General features: G+C 42.2%; 1 protein-coding gene across 2 annotated transcripts in view; it reads right to left on the minus strand.

Annotated features, from left to right (window-relative positions):
• The window catches only part of PIEZO2 (piezo type mechanosensitive ion channel component 2), a 338,300-nt gene that overhangs the window by 57,637 nt on the left and 253,133 nt on the right, over positions 1–27,530 (minus strand). For both annotated transcript variants that reach the window (XM_054164079.1, XM_054164078.1), the window contains exons 19-30: positions 27,290–27,322; positions 26,688–26,920; positions 23,656–23,816; positions 22,086–22,262; positions 21,782–21,907; positions 18,009–18,209; positions 14,846–15,050; positions 14,601–14,702; positions 13,665–13,830; positions 5,527–5,770; positions 4,256–4,352; positions 507–666 (exon numbers count right to left, since the gene is read on the minus strand). In XM_054164079.1, the coding sequence (XP_054020054.1) occupies positions 507–666; positions 4,256–4,352; positions 5,527–5,770; positions 13,665–13,830; positions 14,601–14,702; positions 14,846–15,050; positions 18,009–18,209; positions 21,782–21,907; positions 22,086–22,262; positions 23,656–23,816; positions 26,688–26,920; positions 27,290–27,322 (1,905 nt within the window). The remainder of the gene's footprint in view (positions 1–506; positions 667–4,255; positions 4,353–5,526; positions 5,771–13,664; positions 13,831–14,600; positions 14,703–14,845; positions 15,051–18,008; positions 18,210–21,781; positions 21,908–22,085; positions 22,263–23,655; positions 23,817–26,687; positions 26,921–27,289; positions 27,323–27,530) is intronic.

The following is a 27,530-nucleotide window of genomic DNA, read 5'->3' on the forward strand; positions in this document are numbered from 1 at the left end:
CATTTTTGCCCTGTGAAGACTACAATGCTTTCAATCTGATGACACAAACCTTTGAGCAAGCTTCTAGTGTTCCAGAATAATATGGTTTCTACCTCTGTTTCATTAGAAATATAATCAACTCATTGATCTGGATGTTCAGATGACATGTTTTGGTCATTCTTCATTACTCATTCATCACCTCTTGAAGAGTCTCAAAGAGCCTCTAAGTCTCTCTAGCTGACAGTGTTTGGTAGAAAAGAATGGCTACAGTTCCACCAGATTCTCCATTAAATTGTTTTCTGATGTTTGCTCTGTCAGAGTTGGGTTTGCAGTTACGAATTTAGCATGGACTGTTTGATGTTAAAGGAGTGGTGACAGGTTGGACTAGATGATCTTTGAGGTCTCTTCCAACCTTGGTGATACTGTGATACTGTGAGTCTTTTGGTACTACCCATCACAAACAAGTAGTACTGTAGCCAGGAGACATTTGAACTGTTTCATTTAATCTGTTAAAAACTTTATGTTACCTTGATGCTAGGATCTGAGAAGCTTTTATATCTGCAACGACATGCAGGAAGTAATAACTCATGAAAACTCTTCTTTGCAGCAGCAGGAAAGCAAAACATATACTGTCCCAAATGATTCCTGCTTCTCCACTGGGCAGTTTACAATCGAGATTGTTGGTTGCTGGAAAAAAATACACCATCAGCATAAGGCTGTTGTATGAAGACTTCTTCTATAACGTTTTGTCCATTAAATAGTTGACATGGACACTGTCATCGAGTGCACCCTCAGCAGGTTTGCTGATGACACCAAGCTGTGTGGTGCAGCAGACACGCTGGAGGGAAGGGATCCATCCAGAGGGCCCTGGACAGGCTGGAGAGGTGGGACCAAGCCACCATCATGAAGTTCAATAAGAGCAAGTACAAGGTCCTGCACCTGCATAGGGGCAATCCCAAGCACCGATATAGGCTGGGCAGTGAGTGGCTTGAGAGCAGCCCTGAAGAAAAGGACTTGTGGGTGCTGGTGGATGAGAAGCTCAACATGAGCCAGCAGTGTGCACTTGCAGCCCAGAAAGCCAATCACATCCTGGGCCACATCAAGAGAAGTGTGGCCAGCAGGTTGAGGGAGGTGATTCTCCCCCTCTACTCCACTCTGGTGAGACTCAAGCTGGAGTACTGTGTCCACTTCTGAAGCCTCTATTACAAGACAGATCTGGAGGCACTGAATTGTGTCCAGAGAAGGGCCATGAGGATGATCAGAGGGCTGAAGCTCCTCTCCTATGATGATAGGCTGAGATAGTTGGGGCTGTTCAGTCTGGAGAAGAGAAGGCTTTGAGGAGACCTAATATTGGCCTTCCAGTATCTTAAGCGGGGCTACAAGAAAGCTGGTGAGGGACTTTTTAGGGTGTCAGGTAGTGATAGGACTAGAGGGAATGGAGCAAAGCTAGTAGATTCAGTTAGGAAGTTCTTCACCATGAGGGTGGTGAGACACTGGGACAGGTTGCCCAGGGAGGTGGTAGAAGCCCCATGCCTGGAGGTTTTTAAGGCCAGGCTGGGTGGGGCTCTGGGCAACCTGAACCAGTGTGAGGTGTCCCTGCCCATGGCAGGGGCGTTGGAACTGGATGATCTTTGAAGTCCCTTCTTACACTGACAATTCTATGATTCTATAAAAAATTTCAATTGAGGTTTCAATTAATATTTTTCATACTAACCCTGGCATGCATTTCCACTTGAAGTACTCTGTGTTTTCAAGCTGTAAAGCTTCCAACAACATGATACCACAACAAAATTAAGAACTCAGCAAAAGTGAACCATATTCAAACAAATGTATTTGATCCTATGGTACTTGAAAAGAAGAAATGAGAAAAGAAGCATTTTTTGGATAGCTTGAAGCATTTGATTTTTCTAAGAAGCAAGTTTCAATTATGTTTTCATTTCAAAGTGACTTTTTGTCCCATTTTTCTATTAAGAACACTATCAACGTGAGAACTGAGTGCTTTATTTTTGTCAAAACAGATTCCTGCCAGCCACCACCAAGTATTTTTATTTTTCCTCTCCACAATTCAGTTCAATGTTTCTTTCCATTGCACAAGAGAAAAAATATTTGAAACCACAAAACTGCTTCCTTTGGGGTAGGAGGAGATAGGCAGAGAGGAAATCTCATTTCTCTTACCTCTACATTTTGGCTTGGGCTATTTCTTTCTTTCTTTCTTCTCTAAAAGACAGTTCTCTTGGGGATACTTAAAAATTAAAACTGGGTTTTGTGGAGCTAGACTATAAACCACATGGCCTATGCTACCCTACAGAAGGGAATAGAATGACTCGAGGGACAGACTCTGGCTTGAATCTGGCTTTAGTCAATCAAATAGGTCTGGAAGTTCAAGCTCCAAGAGCTTCAAAGCCTGTTGTGCCCATCCCCTGGGGAATCACGAACCTGTGCCTAAGTTTCTGTTGTTGCTCAAAATGTTTTGGATAATACAAGAATTACTGGGCACCATTTATCTTGTGAATTTAACTACAGCACAGGAGGTTCCATCTCAACATGAGGAGGAACTTCTTCACTGTGAGGGTCACAGAGCACTGGAGCAGGCTACCCAGAGAGATTGTGGAATCTCCTTCTCTGAAGACTTTCAAGACCCATCTGGATGTGTTCTTGTGTGACCTGTGCCAGATTCTATGGTCCTGCTCTGGCAGAGGCGTTGAACTTGATGATCTTTGGAGGTCCCTTCCAACCCCTAACACCCTGTGATCCTGTCATTTGTGTATTCATATTTCCTTTCTTTTCCACTACTCCTCAATTATTTCTTAGGATCAAACACTGCTGTTGCAGACTCACCAAGATGATCTTTAAGTAAAAGAAAAAAAACAAACCAACAAAGACCACTGGAAAAAAAATGCAGGTGTTTTCAAACCATCAACTCAGAGTGTCAGCATGGAGTGCAGCCATATTAATAGCTCACTGAGAGCTGAAGTGTCTTGCTCTCCACACTTCATTCCTCCCTTTTCTCACCTCCATGCACATACACTATCCACTTCCTCCCTCTTATCACCACAAACATGAGAAAAGTAATTAAAAAAAAACCTGCCTAAAATGTCACTATTCCTGACAAAACAAATTACCACTTTGGTGCTGGTATAGCCTCTTGCTGTTTCAGTGAGCTGAACTGGTTTACCCTTTGGCCGACTGATTGCAAGTCTGACTCCAGCTGATTGCATATAGGGAGGAGTGGGAGTCTGTAGCTAGGAAAAGCTGCCCTCTCCTTGCAGTGATGGTGAGCTGACATTTTAGCTCAAGCTGTGCAATGAAACCACACCTTCAAGTTTCACATCACCTGCATACACATACAGGGAAATTGTTAAGCACTGGTATCACCAGAATGTTCATTTACATCAAACACAGGTTGGACAGCTCTGCAGAGAAGGACCTGATGGTCCTGGTGGAGAGCAAGTTCACCATGAGCCAGCAATGTGCCTTTGTGGCCCAGAAGGTCAGTAGTATGCTGGGGAGCTTTAATAAGAGTGTAGCTACCAGATCAAGGGAGGTTCTTGCCCTTCTCTACACTTCTCTAGTGAGGCCACATCTGGAGTACTGTCCCCAGTTCAAGAGAGACAAGAGACTACTGGAGAGAGTCCAGCAGATGCTATGAAAATGATGAGAAGACTGCAGGATCTCTCTGACGAGGAGAGGCTGGGAGACATGGGGCTGTTTACCCTGGAGAAGAGAAAGCTGAGAGAGGATCTTATCAATATCTAAAGGGTAGGGGGCAAAAGGATAGAGCCAGACTATTTTCAGTGGTGCCCATCATCAGGACAAGGGTCAAGGGGCATAAATTGGAACCCAGGAGGTTCCACTGAACATGAGGAAAAACTTCTTTCCTGTGAGGATGACCAGGCTGCCCAGAGAGGTTGTGGAGTCTCCTTCTCTGGAGAGATTCCAAACCCACATGGACATTGAAATCTTGGTCAACCTGCTGTGAGTGACCCTGCTTGAGCAGGGGCGTTGGACTAGATGATCCCCAGAGGTCCCCTACTATTCTGTGGTCTGTGATTCTGCACATGTATGAGGGTGCTGATAGCTCTCTCAAGGTATGTGTCGCCTTTGGTTCTATGAAATATTTTCCCTATTCTTTCTTGCTAGTCAGTGCAGGACCAAGCTGTACCAACTGAACTTGCAGGTATGATATTTTCATAAGGGGGCACAGCTTAAATGCACACACTTTTAAAGGTGATCCCTTATTTATAGAACATGATGAAGAAAAATGAGCTGTACTTACGAATACGGTAGCCTTTAACTGTACAAGCCAAGCTAAATGCCTGAATCAACCAGCAGCTATTCTTAATGAGTGATTCAATGTAGCCACAGGCTCCTATCTGGAAAGTAAAAGAACAGTTTCATATCAGAAGACATAAAAAATAAAGATAAGCATTGCACCTCTTTATAGTACAGAATATTGTGACTGTCACTGGCTGTGTTATATCCCATCAGAGGTTAGAAGAAAGAGTGTTTTTAACAGTGCTAAACATGACTTAAACCAGTAAGAATTAGTTCTTTTGATGATCAGCAAGGTAGGAGGTATGTGGGGGTTTGTTTGTGTTTCGGCAGAGGAAGTGATAACGTCTGGCACGTGAGGCAAGGCGACACCTAAGTCATTTTTATAGGTCACCCATCTAAGCCTGCAAACATACATGGACAAGCTTAACTCACACACAGCTCCAGCTCAATTCCCAAGCATAAAATGAAGCACATATGCAAGCATTTAGACCATTTGCAAATTCAAACCACCCATAAATCAGCTTTATTTCAGTACAGTGACTTGTATAAATGCAGAAAGGAAAATGTCTGCTCTTTTCAGTCCAGCAACTAAACCAAAAATGTTCAAAGCTGAAAAACAATTGCCAGGAATAAATCTGGCTGGTTTGTTTCAGCTACCTATCAGTGCCACTGCAAGAATCTGCTCTAAAGAGTTCATTAATGTAAGAAAAACTTCTATATTTTGCAGAAGAATCTGACATTTGACTACCAAGTCTATCTGTTCTCACCTGAAATTCACACCAGTTCTGAAGGAAAGAGGAATCCAGTTTGGAATTTTGTTGTCAATCCCACTGCTGGCATCAGGTCACACAACTCCATCTAGCCCTAGGCTTGAAACTTCTCATTTTAAATAAAAGGTTTAATTAAATGTCCACTCTTTATTGATGGTATGACTCATCTTGCACTTCTTAATTATTTCTCACTCCATTGAGATTTTCACACCACCACTAAGGAGTGACTTTACTAGGTGAAAGAACCAGAATCTGGCCCTTTGAAAATAGCTTCTGAGGCCTCACAGAGCACAACTGAATCTAAGGGTGCAAATTTTCCTATCACCATTTTCCACATTACCATTTCCTGGACATGCACTTGCAGTTTCAGAATTAAACTGGAACTTGCTTTACACTTGCAGAAGGCTGAAAAGTAAGAATGTTTAATGACCACTCAACTCACTGTGTCCGCTCCCAATGAAACCAAAGTGATGAGGGAAGAAGAAAGGCAGCAACTACTTACTGAGAGGATGTTCTTCATTGTGATCACAAAGACGTTGTAGGCAATCAGCCAGTCCCAGTAACGCAGAATGCTCCTGATGGGTTTCAGCAACAGGTCTCCACCAAAGAGGAGGAAATAAAAGCAGGCTACCAAGTAGCCCATGCAGAATATGCTGATCCTTGTGGTTCCCGTTATGAAGATGATAGTAAGCACAAACCAGAAGAGGTAACTAAATATTATCACCTTATACATGTCCAAGTAGGACCTGGAAGGAGAAGAAGAAGAAAATTTTACTATTTTCTGAGGGTAATGCTACCATTCTTCTTTCTGTGCTACTGCCTGACACTTGTGCCCAAGGTCACAGTATCACAGTATCATCAAGGTTGGAAGAGACCTCAAAGATCATCGAGTCCAACCTGTCACCACAGACCTCATGACTAGACCATGGTCCTCTGAGCATTCAATAGGATAAGAGGAAATGGCCTTGAGTTCTGCCAGGGGAGGTTTAGATTGGTTATTAGGAAGCATTTCTTTACCAAAAAGTTTGTCAAGCACTGGAACAGGCTAGACAGGGAAGTGGTGGAGGCATCATCCCTGGAGGGATTTAGAAGCCACATAGATGTGGTGCTGAGGGGCATAGTTCAGTGGTGACCTGGACTTGATGATCTTGAAGATCTCATCCAAACAAAACAATTCTATGGTTCTCTTCCCACTTATCCAAATACATAATGCCAAAGTTGGTGAGTCTGGCTAATTCATGGGTGTGCCTGGCTCATATAGTCCATTCTAGCTCACTTTTGTGCACCATGCAGCACCTGGGCAGGGCACTTCATCAATCAGGATCAAACAAATCTTCTATCATGGAAGGGGAGAAAACATGTTCTCAACAAACTTGATGATAGATTGACATGATCTGTCAATGTTACATATGCAATTTAAAAGTTATCTGAGAGCATCTTGTGGCAGGACAAGGAGTAATGGATTGAAATCAGAGAAGAGTAGATTTAGGTTCTATGATTCTATGATTTTTTAAGAAGTCTGAGCAAAAAGATAAGTAAATCTATCTTAAAAAGCCACCTACAGTTCAACAACTTTGTATGTATTGATGACTTCTAGGGATTTCAGTCTGGTTATAAGCCTAGATTTCAAAGCCAGTGGCTAAAAATATCATTCTCCAGTGGAGACCAACTGTAGATGTTTTGAAGGTTAAAAGGTTTCTACAGAACGTGAATGTGATAGAATTTGCTGAAATGTTTGCCAGAAACCCATGAAACAGAGCCACCTGAAATCAGCTTGGCCCACACTGAGAAAGAGTGAGAAACAATTTGGTGTTTTCAGATTCCTTAAGATCTTGTCTTAATATTGACTCAGTGAGCTTTCAAATAAGAATACCTGCCAAAAGCAATACCTAACACTACATATAGCCATACACTGCAAAACCAACTAATTCTTAGTTTCCCCCCATGTAGTGTTTTGATTCCAGATGGAACTCTTCTTTCAGGGTCTGTACACTCAGGCTGTGAAACTGGATTTGTCAGGAAACCAGGCAGGGAGACAGCACCATAGGAGCACACACATACCTGAGCCAAGCCATGTAAGGAGTAAATGAACTAAAGGCACTGTATGAATCCACATAAAAAGGCCCCTGCTGCTTGATGTGCTCAGGCTCAGAACTTTCTAGGAGTGTGTATTTATAGTCCTACATTTATAGGCCTGTATTATGCATTTCACTTGTTGGAGCCAACCAGAGAGGCGAAAGGTAACGAGAAAGCTCCTCTATGTTTATTTCCCACAAATATTTAAGAAATTTATGGACTACTGCTTGTTAAATCTAAAAATGTCATGGCTTTAGAGATGCCACTGGGTTTTGAGTGATAAAACATTAAAAAGAATCAATATACCCTGGGAAAAAAAAAAGAAGGTAGCAGCCAAACTGGTCTTCACTAACTTCCAGAGAAGGGCAATGAAGCTGTTGAAGGGTATAAAGAACAAGTCTTATGAGGATCAGCTGAGAGAACTGGGTTTGTTTAGTCTGGAGAAGAGGAGATTGAAAGGAGACCTTACTGCTCTCTACAATTATCTGAAAGGAGTTTGCAGTGAAGTGGGTGTTAGTCTCTTCTCCCAAGTAACTAGCTACAGGACAAAAGGAAATGACCTTAAATTGCACCAGGGGAGTTTTAGATTGGCTGTTAGGCAAAATTTCATTTGCTAAAGAGTGGTTAAGTGTTGGAACAGTCTGTTCAGGCAGGTGGTGGAGTCACCATCCCTGGAGGCATTCAAAAAATGTGTAGACAGGGCACTTCAGGACATGGTTCAATGGCTATGTCAACAGTTGAACTTCATGATCTTAAAGGTATTTCCCAACCAAACCAATTCAATGATTATATAATATGCACTGGAAATAGTGCTCTCACTGTTCCTCCACAAAAAACCCCACTATTTAGTGTTCCTTTAATAATAACTGTTGATGTCTGGCATGGATAGGAAGAGATCACCTTCATGACACTTCAATATTTCAAACATCTTGTCCTTTACTATCAACCAAACCAGAAAAGCCCCAAATGAAACTGAATTGATCAGACAAACTGCATTATCTCAATACTTAAAAAAAAAATGGACTCTTGACTCTGAAAGACAACTGCAACTGGCTGGATCCAAACTTTCCAACATATAAACAGAATTTGGTTGAGTCACAGTTCAACAGCAGATATCACTCTCATATGGGAATACAAAAAGGAAGACAATAATTAAGCTATTTTTTCACTATAATGTTAACCATTTCCTTCATTTTAGTAGTCATGTAAGATATGAAACACATCTGTTCTTCTCATTTTCAGATACACATTAACTGTAATAACATTGGGCATCTCTAAACCAACCAACCATCAAAATGGAATATAAAGAAAAAGAGTTCTCCAAAGCAGGAGGCAATACAATTAGGTCAAGGGACAGATGATGCCATTCATAGAGATGGAAATTATTCTGAGTTTTAGAAATATGCAAATCCAAGCAACCCCAACCACAAAAAATGGGTCCCAAAACTTCACCTTGGAGTGGACATCTTACAAAATGGTGTTTCAGCAAGTCATCCAGGGCACATCTAACTAGCAACCATCCCAGGCACCTCTGCCACCCAAAACAGTGTTATATTGAATGCAACACACAGAACTACACTGGAGTACTCCCAGGTAGAAAAAATATTCCTGAAATCACACTTCTTTTAGCTGTGATATGCCAAAACTCCTTGATCATAACAATGTGGAGTCTGGGTATATTACAAGTGAAAGAAGTGTGAAAGAAATAAATCCTGAAAGAAAGAAATCCTTCAAATTTAGATTAATTGTTGATAATGATACAGGTGGGTTATGTGCTGTAAGAGTAGGGGCAAATATGTATCTTGGTGGGAGAGTTCTCAGCATATTGTCACTCAAGTCAGGCATTGGAACAGGCTGCCCAGGGAAGTGGTGGAATTACCATCCCTAGAGGTGTTCAAAAACCATGTACACATGACTCTTCGGGACATGGTTTAGTGGTCATGGCAGTGCCGTGTTGGCAGCTGGACTTGATGATCTCAGAGGTCTTTTCTCACCTTAATGATTCTTTGAAGTCACTTGGCACATTCTCAGGAGCAAATAATTAAATTCTGCCTCAAACTGGCAGAAAAGTGAGGAGTTTTAGTTCCTTGCTCTGAATAAGTAAGAGGGTGAAGTACAATGCCACCCCAACAGATAAAAATGGCCTACACAAACCCAGAGGGTCAGTAAGGGTGCTTCTCCTCTGTTTGAAAACTTCTTCACAGACAGCAAAAAATGCTTAGTCTTGGATAGCATATCCCATAATTTTATTCCTTCACTGCAGACCACACAGATCATTAGTTTGATGCCATTTAAACCTTCCAAACCTCATCTGTTAAGTGGTGTTTAAAACTACATCCAGTCACAGAGAGAGAGGCCACCCTCAGGATGTGGTATTTGACAATACACCTAGGAAATCTGAGCAGTTGCTTCCCTAGGGGATAGTCCCACTCCTCTTTATCCCCTTTCCAGCTCTCTCTTTGAACGAGTTTCAGTTTGGAAAAGTCTATTTATTTTGGAGGAGGACAGAAGGAAGGTATATTTGTCTGTCCATTCAGCCTATGAACCAACCCACTGCTGGCATGGTGGTGAATACAAAGGTGAGGGAGTGTAGCTGGTGGCCAGGAATACAGCCACATATCTGAGGAAAACGAGCCACCAGTGTACCAAGACCACCAAAGCATGGCTTTGGGTAGCATGATAACCTCTGGATGGGAGATTATACAGAAGAAACCTGAAAGATGAATGAAGAATACAAGAGGCTGATTTGCCAACTGTGTCATTAGCAGAACCACCAATATTCTGGATAACACCTTGGAAAAAGCAGCCATATCACTTTGCTCAAAACCAAGGAAAACTAAGTCAGAAGCTCATTCCAACTAACCATGGAAGCTTTTGTGACTTCAGATGGCTCTCCATGTCAAATGGTCTGCTTCTCTTTACTAAACCTTCATTAGTCTTATCATGATTGCTTCAATATTTTATTTTCACATGAATTAATTTTTAATTGTAATACAATCCAGCCTGTGGCAAAAAGATTGCTCTAGTTGTAGCTGTTTTCCCAGCATGTTCAACGATGTGTTTGGCTGTGGCCAGTCTAGTGGCTGGACCTCTGCCTGCAGGCACCAAGAGATGCTGAAGCTGCAGCTGATAACCCCTTTGAAGTAAAGTCTTGGTCCTCAGCCAGTGCTTAAGGAAAGAACAGGCTTCTGCTTACACATTGGTGAGAACCTGCAGAGCTGAAGCACTAATCAATATAGCTCAATGCTTTTTCATGCTGGAGGAGCTGCTGTTATGTAGCTTCACTGCTCTCCTTATCAGCCTCCTATTTTGTTTTGAGTGTAGCTGCCCACCTCCATAGCCTTCTTCTGAAGTCTATCCTCTCCCTCTTCTCCACACATATCAACTCTATGCATCAAAAGCAGCATGGCCAGTAGGTTGAGACAGATGATTTTGCCCCTCTGTTCTGCTCTGGTGAATCCCCAAGTGCAGTGCTGGGTCCAGCTCTGAAGTCCTCAGCACAGGAGAAACATGAACCTGTTGAAGCATGCCCAGGGGAGGCCACAAAAAATTATCAGAGGGCTAGAACCCCTCTGCTATGAGGACAGGCTGAGAGTGTTGGGGTTACTCAGCCTGGAGAAGAGAAGGCTCTGAGGAGACCTTCTTGTGGCCTTTCAGTACTTAAAGGGGCCTGTCAGAAAGATGGGGATGATCTTTTTAGCAGGACCTGTTGTGACAGGACAAGGGATGATGGTTTTAAACTAAAAGAGGGGAGATTTAGACCAGATAAAAAGAAGATTTTTTTTTTTTTAATTATTTTTTTTCTACTGTAGGGGGTGAAACTGGCACAGGTTGCCCAGAGAGATGGTAGGAGCTCCATCCCTGGAAACATTCCAGGACAGGGATCTGAGTAACCTGATCGAGTTGAATGTCCCTGCTCACTGCAGGGGTGGTAGGTCCCCTCCAACACAAATGATTCTATGATTCTATAAGCATTCTGTAAGCTACTCCCACTCCCCACATTTATTTTTTCTTGTCCCTTTTCCCTGTCTCCTTTTCTTTATGTTCCTAGCAGTCTGTCTGACCCTACACCACAGTCTGTGTCTCTTTTTAATTCCAACATTGCTAATTTCTCACCAAGCTTCCATCTCCAAACCCTCTCCCAGTTGCTCCATTTCAGCATTCAGAAGGCAAGTTCATTGATTTTCCCTTTGCCAAAAGCAACATCAAACCTTCTGAAGATTAACTCCCTTATTTCAATGCACTTCAAGTGTAGTGTTGTAGAACCTATAGTCTTAGTCCCAACTATTTTTATCAAGGTCTCTCACAGACCTGATATTCTCTTAACACACTCTCTTAACACTATCTTCCTTCATGCTTCTGTTCACTTTAAAAATTCCCAAATCCAAAGCTGTGTTATTAGCTGAGGCTCACTTTAGGCTCACTAACCTAATTTAGAGGTGTAATTCCAAGAAAGGCATTAAGGCTACCTTGGACAGACTTCACCTGACTGACCTGGTGGTAGTTCCCAGTGTGCAGGTACAAAGGGGACAGGTCAGTGAGTAGCTGTTAATGTTGTTTTTTACTCTCAAGAGGAAAAAAGGTAGATTACAATCCCATTATTTTTTTCCCCCTGTTAGTGTCTAGGAGAATGTCTGAAAACTGCTTGGGAACCGAAATGAGAATTTTCCAGCATTAGTGACTGTGGGAAAGGATTATCCTCAGAGAAGTAACTTTAAATCCTGGTTCATTTTAAAAGCTCCTACTTCCATTCTTCATTTTTGTTTCTGTTTCTGAGCTCTTTGGTTGTGCTCTCCCTTAGGGTCAAGCACGTATCCCCTGAGAAATCTGGGGGTGGAAAGACAAGAAAATTTCAGGAAATCTCTTCCTTACTGTGTATTTATCATTGTTGAGTTCAAGTATTTCTCCAGAGAGAAGAATATAAAGCATTTTGAAATATGTTCTTTTTCTGCCACTGTTTATATTGCAGTTAAAACCTTTTTATCCATGCCTACTAGAAAAGTGACCAAGTAGCATCTTCTCAAGGGAAGAAATGCTTCAGAAAGAGTGCTTCAAACTGCAACTGCCACTCCTTTGACATGGCAGCAAATATATATTGGACTTCTCAGAAAACACATAAATACTGGCACTAATTTCTTTCATGCTTTGCAATTTATCCATAACCAGGTTGTCTTCACTGACTCACTGCCTTTTTCATATCACTTGCTTGTATCAGCACTGAACCAAGTTTTTGTCCATGATACTAAATATTTAGACCATTCTGAAACGTCTATGTTCAAGTGCAAGGAAAATTTATGGACAAAGGTTTTTCAGTTCCAAATCACACTGGATGGAGGCCAGATACATACATTGTATGCTGAGGTATATCTTCAGTGGATTCTCCAGAACTTGAGAGTTCTTCTTTTTAAAGATTTATAATACTTGATAAAAGATTCAGTCAGTCTAAGAGACTTCCAGCCATTCTCTGGTGCTTCTTTGAAGCAAATTAGGCATTTAAGGTTGCACATGCACAGCACCTCTCAAAAATACCATCATCTAAAGGATTAAACACACACATGGGCAAGTTCAGGCTATAGTGGGCTCTTGATAACATGCCTGTGGTTTGGGGGAAGCCACCAGCGTGCTGAAGTCCATCATAAATGCTGTCTCACAGGACATTCATGGAAAGAATACAGGCTTTGAGGCAAATCTACCACTGAACATCCTTCTGGGGAGCACACAAAAGAATCAGTGGTGTTAGGAAGACTTGGTTTCCTTTGGATATTTTCCAAACCAGAAGATGATTACCCACAAACTATCTGCTGTTCATGAAGCAGTAAAAAGTATGATATGAGATGGGTAACCTTCTATTAATGTAACCCAGACCACCTAGAATATAGTGATGGGTTTATTTCGCTTTTAAACTCTCAGCATCTTACAGAACCAGTAGGATCTTTCCCTAGAAGAGGCTGTAGCCCGGAGAATAACTGACAAGTGACCACCTGCTCAGACCAGGCTCTTTTGGCAAAGACCTGATGGAGAGGGTCCAGAGGAGGGCCACAAAAATGATCAGGGACTTGGAGTACCTCTACTATGAAGACAGGATGAGGGAGCTGGGGTTTTTCAGTCTGGAGAAAAGGAGGCTATGGGGAGACCTAATAGCAGCCATCCCGTAACCCAAAGGGGCCTATAGGAAGGATGGAAAGAGACTGTTTACAAAGAGCAATGGTTTCAAACTAGAAAAGGGCAGATTTAGACTGGATATTAGGAACAAGTTCTTTACTATGAGGGTGGTGGAACACTAGAACAGGCCCACGGAGGTGGTTGAGGCCTTTTCCCTGGAGATATTCAAGGTAAGGCTCGACGAGGCCCTGGGCAACCTGATCTAGTGGAGGATGTCCCTGCTGACTGTGGGGAGGTTGGACCAGGTGACCTTTGGAGGTCCCTTCTGGCCTGGATCATTCTGCAATTCTATGAATATAAACTCCAAGTAGGACTGCAAGCTGTGAGAGTGACTTTCATACTACAGAACATTATAAAAAAGGAAATGCTGTATTTTCCAAGGGTTTAAGATTCAGCTCTTACCGGCAGTGAATGAAATCAGGAACAGGATTATGCTGGCTAAAAGATGCTGCATCAAGATTCATGCAAATTTCCACATTGTCTCCAGCCATGATTCGTACTGCAGCTTTATTTTCATCCTCAAATGTCTGCCTTTGCAGGGAGGCACACAGCAGCAACATGAAATCATCTAGGAGAAAGCAGTGGTTGGAAGGGAAAACTCAGTCATCGACTTGGGTGCAGGGAGTGGTGGTGTTGTGTTATAATGGAATTACCAGACTGTTTTCTGTGTTGCTTTCACATTTAGCACCAATTGGAAATTCATTTATGTCTAGGTTTTTAGCCTACCATCCTGTATGACTTTTATTGAGAAATGTGTTGGCTCAGTTCTTGGGAAGGCTGGGAAGGGACTGTTTGGATGTTCTTGTACCAATACAACAAAGGGCAATGGTTTTAAACTGGAGCAGGGTAGATTTAGGTTGGACATAACAAGGAAGTTCTTTACAATTAGGGTGGTAAAATACTGGAACAGATTGCCCAGAGATCTGGTGGAGGCCCCATTGCTGGAGATGCTGAGGGTCAAATTTGATGGGGCCCTGAGCAACCTGATCTAGCTGGAGATGTCCCTGCCTACTGCAGGGGAGTTGGACAGGATGACCTTCAAGAGTCCCTTCCAACCAAATGTATTTTGTGATTCTAAGAAATAAGTTATAAAAGAGGAAATAATTCACACTTTTTGGTGCTGCTTCATTAAAAATGCAATATGGAAAAAGAGATGTAGAAATCACTATTCTCTGAATTTTTATGCTATATACAAAGCCACAATTAATACCCAATCTCCCACAGAATACATCAGCTTGCTATTTAGAGTAAATAAAAGGCAGGCTTCAACTTGCACTGTTGCGATGTTCTAAGCAAAGGGCCCATAAACACTTCACAACTATGTGCTAAAACACTTACAGACAAGGAAGACAGGGTTTGGTCTCACAATGAAGTCTGGAAAGTATAACCACTTTATGATGTTGGAGTTGAAGTTGGCATTACCACTTCTCCATGGATAGTCTGTATGACAGAAGCACACAAAAATGTAATCACTACTTTACAATGATTACATCATCCTTTTCTTCTGACTACTTATCAGTTTCCCAGCACTTTCCTCTAAAAACAAGTAGCAGCAATTGTCCATAAAGGATAAGTGTCCTTACCTTTACAAGGAGCAGGTGGAATGCCGATGCAAAGGAAGTACTGGAATGTAATGATGCATGCCAGAAAACAGCAGTATTTTGGCCAGATCTCCGCAATAGCTTTTCTCCTACGTCGATACAACACCGCGATCAGCCAGAAGGCATGAATCATGGCGTAAAAATCCATTCGTTGACCAATTACATTCACTGATAGAAGAAAACAGGTCTGAAAAAGAAGTAAAGGAAGACAAGCCACATTTACAACCTGGTGGCGAGTTGATACACACTTCTGGATGGCAACAGAGTGCGTGGGCAAGTGCTGGGGCTGCCTGCAGGAACCCTGTGCAACACAATAAGCTAGAACTGTTTGGAGTACTGTGTTCAGTTCTGGGTTCCCCTGTTCAAGAGGGACAAGGAAACACTGGAGAAAGTCCAGCAGAGGATACAAAGGTACTGAGGGGACTGGAGCATCTCTCTGATGAGAATCATAGAATCACAGAATTACAGAAACATTCAGGTTGGAAAAGACCCCTGGGATCATCAAGTCCAACCACTGATCCTACTCTACAAAGTTCACCCCTAAACCATACCCCTAAGCACCACATGTAAATGACCTTTAAATACAGCCAGAGATGGTGACTTCAGCACCTCCCTGGGCAGCCTATTGCAGTGTCTGTGAGGAAAGGCTGAGAGACTTGGGACTGTTTAGCCTGTAGAAGACTGAGAGGGGATTGTATCAATGCTGATCAATATCTAAAGGGTAGGGGTCAAGAGAATGAGGCCAGACTCTTTTCAGTGGTGTCCACAGACAGGACAAGGGGCAAGAGGCACAAACTAGAACACAGGAAGTTCCATCTGAACATGAAGAATAACTTACTTATTCTGAGAATGACAGAGCACTGGAAGAGGCTGCACAAACAGGTTGCAGAGTCTCCTCTGGAGATTCCAAATTCACCTGGACACAAACCTGTGAAAACTGCCCTGGCTGAGCCTCCTTTAGCAGGGTGGCTGGACTAGGTATCTCCAGAGATCACTTCAACTCCCCACCATTCTGTAATTCTGTGTCTCTCCAACAGCAACCTCCCCCATCCCAACCTCCCAAATTTTGGATACTCTTTGATGAGTGTCAGCTGTGTGAGTACAGCATAAAAGCAGGTTTCCATTGTGTGATATGTTGAGATACAGAATGGAAAGAGCATTGTCACAGTACTCTATACATGAAATGTCTAATTGTTGCCAAGCATATATTACCCAGCTATATATTTTGATAGCACTTACAGACGTGAAAAAGAAGAGGAGCTATTAAGAATAGCAATAAATAAAGTGTACCCTCACGTGGGAATGACACACACAAACACACACGAAAAAAGGGATTTAGACCATGTAACGTCTACTGGCTATCGACATATAGACAAATCCACTCAATTCCTGTAAGGCAGCTTTAGTTCTCCATTATTTGAAAGGCTTCCCACAGCATTTCTGTTCTCTGGCTTCACTTAAAGCAGTCTCTTCACTCAGTGCCATGAAGTATGTTTGCAAACTGTGAATAATGTATAAGGACTCATTTATTCAGTGCACTTCACTGTTTCGATTTCCTCTCTCCTCAGGTCAGGATGAGGTTAGATTTATTTCCCAAAGGATTAATGCTGATTAATTTTAATTTTCACTCATTCTTAATCCTCAGACTGGCTGTGAACAGTTTGCTCTGTCTGTCAGTAGCAAGGGGTGGGAGAACTTAATAGATAGGTCAAGAGCATTGTGATGATTACGTTTGGGATGCATTAGTCTAGGAGTTCCTTTCTTCAGATAGTCATAGAAATTCATGAAAACAATCACTGTTTATGCAGGTTCAGTTCTGATCTGTTGCTGCTGGATTGGATGAAGCACACATAAGGAAAACATTAGCTGAGCCTAAATTCCAACAGCCTGGGCCACTGCTGCTGGCAAACAGGTAAGCAGGTCTTCTACTACATGAGACACATACCAGGTTTAGCACCAGGCTTGGTAGAGTTAGATAATGGTTGGACTCAATGATCTTAAAGGTCTTTTCCAACCAAAACAATTCTATGACATTTAGGTTATATCTTCAGAAAACCCCCTTCACTCCTTTGCATCTGCCTCTCCCAATTCTCTGTGTGCTGCTTTTCTACTGAAAAGTACTTTCTCTTACACTAGTGGCACAAAGCAGCAATAACTTTCACTGGAGTTCTTGCTCCTGAGGACTGCTGAGAGCTATAGGAACAAGTATAAGAAAGGAAGATGTGTTTGTGCAGCCAAAGAAAGAAGTTTAGAAATGTTTAAATAGAGAGAATGGTCTGGTAGCTTCTGCTTCTTTATTCTAATTCTGCAGTTCCCTCTCTGTGTGTGTATGCATGAGAGGGTATGTCTTAATTCTGCCCCTTAATCCATCTATTATCTCTTTTATTGAGTTATAAATAAGACATACAGGGGGAAATAAGAAGAAAATTACCACTAGAAGTTTAGCAGGAGGAAAACCACCACTGTGGCAAGGTCTAACATGACTGATGGGTAAGAAGCATCCAGCTGTCAAACACAGTTCAAGTTATTATGAAAAAATAACACAATCAAAGGTTATTCATTCATTCATAGAAGGGCTTGGGTTGGAATGGACCTTAAAGGTCATCTAGTTCCAACACCCCTGCCATAGGCAGGGACATCAGCAACTAGACCAGGTTCCTCAAAGTCTCGTCCAGCTTGGTCTTAAACACTTCCAAGGATGAGACACACAAGTTCTCTGGGAAACCTGTTCCAGTGTCTCACCACCCTCACAGTAAAGAATTTCTTCCTAATCTAAATCTACCCTGCTCTAGTTTAAAACCATTGCCCCTTGTCCTATCACCACAGGCCCTTATAAAAAGTCTCTCTCCAGCTTTCCTGTAGGCCTCTTTCAGGTACTGGAAGGCTGCTATAAGATTTCCCAGAGTCTTCTCCCCAAGTCCCTCAGCCTGTCTTCATACGAAAGGTGCCCCATTCCTCTGATACTCTTTGTGGCCCTCCTCTGATCTCCAACAAATCCATGTTGTGTTGGGGGCTCCAGAGCTGGATGCAGTACTCTAGATGGAGTCTCCCAAGAGTAGAGTAGAGAGGCATAATCCCTTGTCCTGTTGGCCACGCTGCTTTTATGTAATGATACTATAAAGTAAATTAACATGTAATGATTTACCTCCAAGCCAAACTTGTAGAAGAAATAGTTTATGAAGTACTTGACACAGTTGACAAGTCCATCATCCAGATGTGCTCTTGTAATGTCATGGAAAATGGTTTTAGTCACAGGAGCAGTAAGGTTATTTCGACATCGGTAGTACTCTTGGTGCCGGTAGATTGTAACTTCAAAGGCCAGAATAGCCAGCATCAGCAAGTTGTTCTAGGGGAGACACAATATGAATATTAAATCAAAAACAAAGCCACAAGAAGCTATAAAATTTTCTGATAAGCATTAACTCATGAATATTCAAAGGGATGTTACCACGGTGCACCAGGATATACTTGCACCTATTCTAAGCTACTATCATGGAGATAAAATAAGTTTCTCATCACCTCTTGGATTTTGATGAATCATACTGGCATAGAATCATAGAATGGTCTAGGTTGGAAGGGACCTCCAAAGGCCATCTAGTCCAACTCCTCTGCAGTAAGCAGGGGCATCTTCTACTACATCAGATTGCCCAAAGCCCTGTTGAGCCCAACATTGAATATCTCCAGGTATGGGGCCCAAACAACCTCCCTGCGCAACCTTGTCCAGTGTTCCACCACCAATCTGTTCCTAACATCCAACCTAAATCTGCTCTTCTCTAGTTTGAAGCCATTGCCTCTCATCCTATCACAGGATGCCTCTCATCCTATTTACAGGACTTTGTAAAATCTCTCTCCATCCTTCTTGTAGGACCCCTTCAGGTGACAATTAGGTCTCCCCAGAACCTTCTCTTCTCAAAGCTGAACAACCCCAGCTCCCTCAGCCTGTCCTTGTAGCAGAGGTGTTTCAGCTCCCTGATCATTTAAAGACACCCATTAAAAAAAGTATACTGTAATAATAGTTGTGGAAAGGAAGGGATGGGAAAATGCTTTGACTTATCCATGTTCACTCATGTTTCACAGATTCTCTTAAGATACCATACTCTGCAGGAGATAGAATAATTGAATCACAAAATCATTAGAGTTAGAAAAGACTTTCCAGATCAAGCCCAACCATTACCTCAGCATTGTGAGGTCACCACTACACCATGTCCCTGAGGACCACATCGATATGGCTTTTAAATCCCTTCATGGATGGGGATTCCACCACTTCCCTGGGCAGCCTGTTCCAGGACTTGACAACCCTTTTGCCAAAGATGTTGTTCCTAATGTCCAACCTAAACCTCCTCTGGAGCAAATTGAGCCTGTTTCCTCTTGTCATATCTCTAGTTACTAAGAAGAGACCAACCCTCACCTGGCTACCTTTCAGTGAGTTGTAGAGAGTGAGAAGGTCTTCCTTGAGCTTCCTTTTCTCCAGACTAAACAGCCTCAGGTCTCTCAGCTGTTCCTCACAAGACTTGTGCTCCAGATCTTTTACCAGTTTATTACTCTTCTTTGAACTCACTCCAGCGTCTCCTTCTGGGAGTGAGGGATTCAAAACTGAACCCAGTATTTGATGTGTGGCCTCAGCAGAGGATACAAGCATATGTGAAGTCATCCACAGAGATCCTGATAAAAAGCACTAACTTCCTAAAACTGCAAGGATGCTTGGCAGGGCAAATATATCCTGGATACTTCTTTTAAATGAGCAGTCTAGCTTATAATATTCACCCAGAGAAAGTTTCTTCTGTCCTAAAGCCAGATTCACTGAGATACAGCCTTGATCTCTTAGGAGAGACTCTGCCCTACGCTTAATAGAAGAGAGGTATTAGCTAACTCCAAGAACTGGTTAAAAAGACCAAATTAGAGAAAGTCCCTCAAGAAAGCCATAACTGAAGCTGAAGAGTGGTTTAAACTAACAGAGTGGTGATGTAGACTAGATAGAAGGAAAAAATGTTTTACACTGAGTGGAGTGAAACAGCAACACAGGTTGCCCAAAGAGGAGGTAGCTGCCTCATTCCCAGAAACATTCCAAGTCAGGTTGGATGCGGCTGTGAGCAACCTGATGAAGTTGAAGATGTCCCTGCTGACTGCAGGGATGTTGGACTGTATGGCGTTTAAAGGTCCCTTAAAACCCAAAGCTTTCTATGTTTCTATGACCTCTTTCCACTGAGAAATACTTAGGAAAAGAATGTCCTGACACAAGTGTCACTATTTCTTTTTTGTTCTGTTTTGATTGGATTTTGCATATTTTTTGACAAGAGGTCGTTGTTACCTTCTGTAGCTGGGCTTCCTATTGATGTTGGAGAGAGTTTCGCAGAATCCATCATAGAGAGGCACTTCGCTTCCACACTGAAGACATTTTTAACGTTTATTGTTAAAGGGGTTTTACAGAAGCACACCAAGACTTGAAGCTTGAGACCTTCAGGTGTAGTATTGAACTGAATTGTTCTTTGCAGAAGAGAGGTTTTATTTGCTAGCTCAATGAAAACTTCTACAAATAATTTCTAATCTCAAACTATTTATTTCTAGCTGTAAAGCTCCTAGCACCAAGTCAAACACCACTAGGCAACTTCATTCTCCATGCGGAACTCCTGGGTCAGTAATTGCTCATTCCCACATATATTCATAACTGTGAGGGTGAGAGGCAGAGACCTGACATGATGACCATCAGAGATGGGCAGGTCCTCCCTACACAGACAAAGCACGTAGAGGTAAGTGCTGTAAGCTCTCAGGGAAGAAATGAGGACTTAATCTAGTTAGATCAAAACTTGCTGCTGTTCACTCAACACATTTCCGACAACTTTAAACTGTGTAGACAAAACTTTGGTGGTTCTTTACACCAAGAAGGGGCATGCAGGGTTACCCCTGGGAGCTGACATTTTTTTATTTTAAGGAGGGCTTTTAAATCAAGACAAGAATAGTAAAATATTCCTCACAGGCATCTACCAGAAAGAAAAACCCATCCAAACCCAACCAAAAAAACAAAGAAAAAAAACAAAAGACATCCATTTCTTAGTTTCAAAATTAATTATTAATCAAATTAATTATATTTTCTATGCTGTAGCACTTAAAAAATTAACCTGCTTGTAGCATATACTGTCATTCAAAGCAATTACTCAAATCAGACCCACCAGTCTTTTGGTAACTGAAAGCTATGTACTTCTTAATTACTTAGAATTCTTCTACATCACATTTCTTTGAGTGCTTTTAACAGATGATAGTCAGAAAGCCATACTTTTATGTGCAGGTTATCTGAATTGGCACACCCCTGCTATGAGGATAGGCTGAGGGAGCTGGGGTTGTTCAGCCCAGAGAAGAGAAGGGAAAGCTCAGGGGGTACTTTATAGCTGCCTTCCCATCAGGCAGAAATCCTGATCTTACAGGAAGTTTAGGATCCTGCAGGAAGGATGGAAAGGTACCCCTCATAAGGGTGTCTAGCAATAGGACAAGGGGGAATGGTTTTAAACTGAGAGAGTACATTTAGACTGGATCTGAGGAAGTTCTTCAGTACAAGGGTAGTGAGACTCTAGAATAGATTGCCCTGGGAGGTTGTGAATGCTTTCCTCCCTAGAGGTGTTCAAGGCCAAGTTGGATGAGTCCTTGAGGAGCTGAGTCTAGTTGACAAGCATCCCTGCCCATGACATAGAAGTTGGAGCAGGTGATATCTAAGGTCTCTTCCAATCTAAGCCATTCTATGAATCCCTTCTGGAAATGTTCTGTGTAGCAGATATGGCTTTCGGCTGCCTCGTCCCCTCTATACTTCTCTAGTAGCAATGGGTTTGAATTACATATTTTTGGTATGGCAGATTATTTTTGTCAAAGACTTCCCTAAATTCATCACAAATAAGAACATATCTTGATACAGACAATTAAAGAAGTTACCCTTAAGTATACGAGCAGAGGACGAGACTTCCTTAATCCAACCCATTCTGCAGGATCAACTGGCCCACTGTAGAGGACTGAGGTTTTGAGTTCTTCTAAATTGACCTTAGTTTCGTTCTCTCCTGGCTAGAAAGAAAATGCAACAGTTTACAAACAATGAGCTAATGGATGCTTGGGGAGGGGATCATCATCAACAGCAACACATCAGGTGAACTGTGGTTTACAGTACTTGACATGCTCCCTTTTGCTCTTCTTCATTGAAGAAAGCAACAGTCAAACCTTTTTGATGTGCACATGTACTCACCAATGTACAGTTACTGGAAAAAGTGCTGGGATCAATAGATGTGAGCTGGTACAACATTTTGCAGACAATAATCACACATGTCCAGACAGTGCAAATACTTGATGCCAGTGGGCGAAACTGAGCATATGGCAAAGCAAGAGCCCAGGCAATGAGAAACACAAAGTTAAACAGAGACACCTGAAAACACAAGAAACAGGATGGAAATTAAATGGAGGAACAAGAGAATTGAGAAAGTCTGACCTTTTCCACAGTAATATAAAAAATAAAATAATAAACATCATTCAAAAGAAAGACAGAGAAACGGTGAGAAAAATACTGAAAAAAACCTTACAACAATATTCACAACACGAGACACAAAGTGGCAAATGAAGAAGGAAAACCTTAGCAGGTGGCTTAGGAAGAATATTATCTCCTACAGAATATTAATACCATTAGACCCAGAAAACTGCATGGAGACATGAGTTGCAAAGGACCACATGCTGGTTCTGCTGCTTTAGAACACATTAAACAAAGAAGAGATTTCTGCATCTGTGGAACCCAACTTCATCCTCTTGACCTTTTCCAAACAAGGGTTTGTTGTTTTTATATTTTTTTCCCCAGAGAATCCTGTCCTACTACCTTGTCCAAGAATGTCTATCTCAGGTAGAGCACTCCCACAGCTCACACTAAAAGGAACAGCTAAAGGTGTTACTCCCCTTTAGGTGTAGTTCCACATTAGAGGCCGGACTAGATGATCTTTAGAGATCCCTTCCAACCCAAACCACTCTGTGGTTCTGTTCCTGTTTCTTCAATACCAGTTAAGTATTTTTTCTAGATGTTCCATGGCAACCCTTTCCTATATCCTCCATCCTTGGATGGACATGGAGCTAATGGAGAGGGTCCAGAGGAGGGCCACAAAAATGATCAGGGGACTGGAACACCTCTGCTATGAGGACAGGCTGAGGGAGCTGGGGTTGTTCAGCCTGGAGAAAAGGAGGCTCTGGGGACAGCTGATAGCAGCCTTTCAGCACCTACAGGGGACCTACAGGAAGGATGGGGAGAGACTGTTTGCAAGGGCTTGCAGTGACACAACAAGGGGTAACAGTTTCAAACTAGAGAAGGGCAGATTTAGATTGGATATCAGGAAGATATCTTTACTGTGAGGGTGGTGGAACACTGGAACAGGTTGCCCTGGGAGATGGTTGAGGCCCTTTCCCTGGAGATATTCAAGGTAAGGCTCAACGAGGCCCTGGGCAACCTGATCTAGTTGGGGATGTCCCTGCTGACTGTGGGGAGGTTGGATGAGATGACCTTTGGAGGTCCCTTCTGGCCTGGACATTTCAATGATTCTATGATGCCCTCAGCTAGCTTGATCAGGGGAAGGATTACATCTCTTGAGTTATTCATTAAATTAACAAAACATTAATATCTGGCAAAAAGGGAAGGGCAGAGAATTACTGTGGAAGAAGATGTCACAGCGGGTCCCCAGAAGCAGACAAACCCAGATGGAACCCACAGTTTCACTGAAGTCTGTGGCTGTGCCACTGTATAGCAGATGCTGATATGCCTCCACCATGGGTGTGTTACTTGCCTCTTTCACTGTGACCCAGATGATGTAAGAGGAAACGATTTTGATGATGTGCAGCTCCAGCAGCCACCACACAAAGACTTGCATCTTATGAAAATACTCCAGGAATTTCAAAAACAGCACTGTGAGGCGGTCAATCACCAGATGCCATTTGTTCTTTAAGTCTGCAGAGATGTTCAAGCAGAACCATTGGGAGGAGAAAAACAGAAGACTGCTGTAAAAAGGAATGCTCCGCCAGACAACAATGAGCTTTCTACTTCTTCTCTTCTAGGCCTTAGAGTAAGACACAGAGGTTAAAGGTATGGCTCAGTGGTTAACTAAGACAAAAATGGGTTGAGGCCCACTTAGTTGTGATGCTCCTCTATTTGACTCACAATCACTGAAAATATTCTCCACTTCAGAAGTGATGATAGAGGCTTTCCTTGTCAACTCTGCTCTTAATGTGATCAAGCAAAGACCTTCTTGTGATTAATTTTCCTCCAGTATCTTTGGATCTAAGGTTAGGGATCCCACTCAGGGACTAGATCTGAGATGCTCCAACCCTGGCTGATAAAGGGTCAAGAGCACAAAAGAAGCAGCTGAGAGAATTGAGGTTGTTTAGACTTGAGAAGTCTCAGGGGAGACTTTCTCACTCTCTACAACTCCCTGCAAGGAGGTTGGAGCAAGACAGGAGCTTGTCTGTCCTCTCAAATAACAAGTGATAAGACAAGAGTAAATAGCCTCGACTCACACCAGGGGAAGCTTAGGTTGGGTATTAGGAGTAATTTCTTCCCTGAAAAGGAAACAGGCTGCACAGGAAAATGGTGGAGTCACCATGCCTGGAGGGATTTAAAAAGTGTGTAGCTGTGGTGATGAAGGCCATGGTTTACTGGTGCAGTTGGCAGTGCTGGGTTAATGGTTGGACTTGATGATCATCAAAGTCTTTCCCAACCAAACCAATTGTATGTTTTGGGTTTTTTTGAAATCCAGTTCAGAATGAACAGCATTTTGTTTGATATTTGGGAGTAAATTCAGAAAGCACAGAGTACTACTGAACGCTTTTTCAGCCAACCTGGAACAGATCCATGCACATTAGGAGTAGGATTCTTGTCACATGGGTTGAGACAGTTGTATTATAGCTGTCTTCATACGCCAGTTATTTAAATTGCTTTGCAAACAGCACATCCAGCACACCCACCAAGATGCCATCCCATCAGTGCCATCCCAGAACAGACATCTATTGTTACATCTATGATGCAACATCTATGATGTATGAACATATATGACAACATGTATGTCTTGCGAGCTGCCATAAAAGTGTTTTCTCAGGCTGGTATACATTATCATAAAGTCTTCACACTGTATTAGAGGTTTCAGAAGCATTTTGGAGATTAGGAAGGATTTTGCACTCTGTGAGATCATTCTTTATACTTGACAGGAGAGATGGAAACATTTGTAAATGATACCCAAACACATCACTGTCTAAGCTGTAAAAGTGCAAAGGAGTTACCAGGCCCTGGAACTCATTATTTCAGTTTATCTGGTTATTTTATGTATAAAAAACCCAGACACACACTTGTGAGAAAAAGTTGACTTTTGGAAGTTGACTTTAGACAAGCACTTTTCAATTCTTCCTCTTCTTCTTCTTTGGTCCTTTTTCTCCAACCTTTAGAAAATGCTAATAAAAATGCTGAGTGATGCAAATGCCATGCTTAAATAATTAAATTGGAAAAATTAGTTAACTCTAATGATAGCTTTATAGAATGCTTTGGGCTGGAAGAGACCTTTAGAGGTCATCCAGCCCAATCCCCCTGCAGTGAGCAGGGACATCTTCAACTAGATCAAGTTGCTCAGAGCTCTGTTCACCCTGACCTGGAATGTTTCCAGGGATGAGGCATCTGCCACCTCCCTGCTCAATCTCTTCCTTCATTTGGGCTTTTATAGGCACAAGGAGTGTATCTTCAGAAAGTTGCCCCTCATAGAGTTAGATGTTCTCATTAATTTCACTGCATTTTTAAAATTTGCAGTGTTACCACCTTGCTGTGGTGCATAAATGGCCCCAGGGAGAGGGCTGCAGCTCCCCACATCTCTGCTTCAAACTGTTGCTGCACAGGGTAATCTTCAACAGCTGGCTTCTGTCCCTAGACCCTGACAATATGAAGGGACGGCCAGAGTGCAACAAATTCATAATACCTCACAGACTACATGAGAGCTGGCCAAGAAAGGTTTTCATGGGCCATGAACATCTCTGAGAGGGAAGGTGTCCCTGCCAGAAAAGACAAAGTTTCAGCTCTTCTCTCCTGGGGCAGATAAGCCATGCACTGCCATTTTGCCCTGACAAAGACCCTATACCTATTTATGAGTAACAGTTCTGTAAACATTGGCATCACCTCCTAAATCTGTGGTTTCCAGAAAACACAGCTTTCTTGGGTGTTAAATGCCCTTCCTTGGTTTTCACTCATGGCTCATATTCCAAATTGAGCTAGGGACATAACTCATGTGAGGAGTTCCTCCTAACAATGATGGCAACATTAGTCTCACTCATATCTGTCCTTAAGCATTTTTATGTTCATCTGGCATCAATCATACATTCTATATTCACAGGTGAAAAACATGACACTAATGTGCACATGAATAATAAAACAAAGCCACTGGGACTTATGGAGTGGAGTGCCTTGAGGACATGCAGTATCGGAGCTTAATTATGTATATTACCTTTATTATAGAGATTCCACTCTAAAGAAGTTCTTAGTATTTAGGGTAACCTTCTATTAATGTAACCCAGACCACGTAGAATATAGTGATGGGTTTCTTTCGCTTTTAAACTCTCAGCATCTTACAGAACCAGTAGGATCTTTCCCTAGAAGAGGCTGTAGCCCGGAGAATAACTGACAAGTGACCACCTGCTCAGACCAGGCTCTTTTGGCAAAGGCTGTGCATAAAATCACAAGGAAAACCTGAGGACTGAATTGAGTAGGGATGATCAGGAAAAACCCATCCATGGCCACTGTAAGCTAAGGCTGAAAAAGGCAAAACCTGCAATTTGCAGCGCTTACCTGTGGTTTCTTCTTCCTCTGACTCATTGTCTTCATCATCATCTTCTTCCTTGTCCTCATCTTCCTTTTCTTCTTCTTTTCCTTTCTCGACCCTTCCTTTCCCTCCCTCCCCCTCTGGCTCTTCCATCCTTTTCTCACCAGCCTCTTCCAGCATTCTATCCTCTTCCTTTTCTCTGCTGGCTGTTAAATTCATCATAGTTATGTCAGGCAGGCTTCCATCTTGGTGCACCAGTCTGTTGGTAAATAGTAGCATGTCAGCAAACTGAGCAGTTATGATGTCATAGCCTTTTCTTTTTCTTTTCTTTTCTTTTTTTTTTTTTTTAGATGTATAATTAGAAATAATAAACCATTCATGGACAAATGCCTTAGAAGTAGAAAAGTTAATGATTCTGGTACTTTCTCCAAACACACACTGCAGATTGAGTTGGAATGTATTAGTAACTACGTCTCACTCAGATACTAATGGTTAGTTAGTAATGAGTGGTATTGACACTTAAACTTGACATTTTCCCCACCAGAGAAAATGGTCAGAGTTTAAGATGTAGAAGCATGAAATGACACTGTTTAAGAGGAAACATTTCATGACTTCATAGGGGACTTACTCATTTTGGTGGTTTGGTATTTTTTTCTTGAGGCTGCTCAAAGTAATTGGAACAGAAAGAAAAAGGGAGATGAGAACAGAGGGGTTACAGAAGAAGGTCATTGACAAATACGTCATGCTATATCACAAGTCATAAAGCATTCTCCTACTCCATCTGCAGAAGCCTTCTGATGCCAAGACCATGCCATCATGACATTCACAGGGTGCTTCTAATAAAGAAACATGAACTGCAGAACAGATGG

This window comes from Dryobates pubescens, chromosome 9, assembly GCF_014839835.1.
Source record: "Dryobates pubescens isolate bDryPub1 chromosome 9, bDryPub1.pri, whole genome shotgun sequence".
NCBI classification, from domain to species: domain Eukaryota; kingdom Metazoa; phylum Chordata; class Aves; order Piciformes; family Picidae; genus Dryobates; species Dryobates pubescens.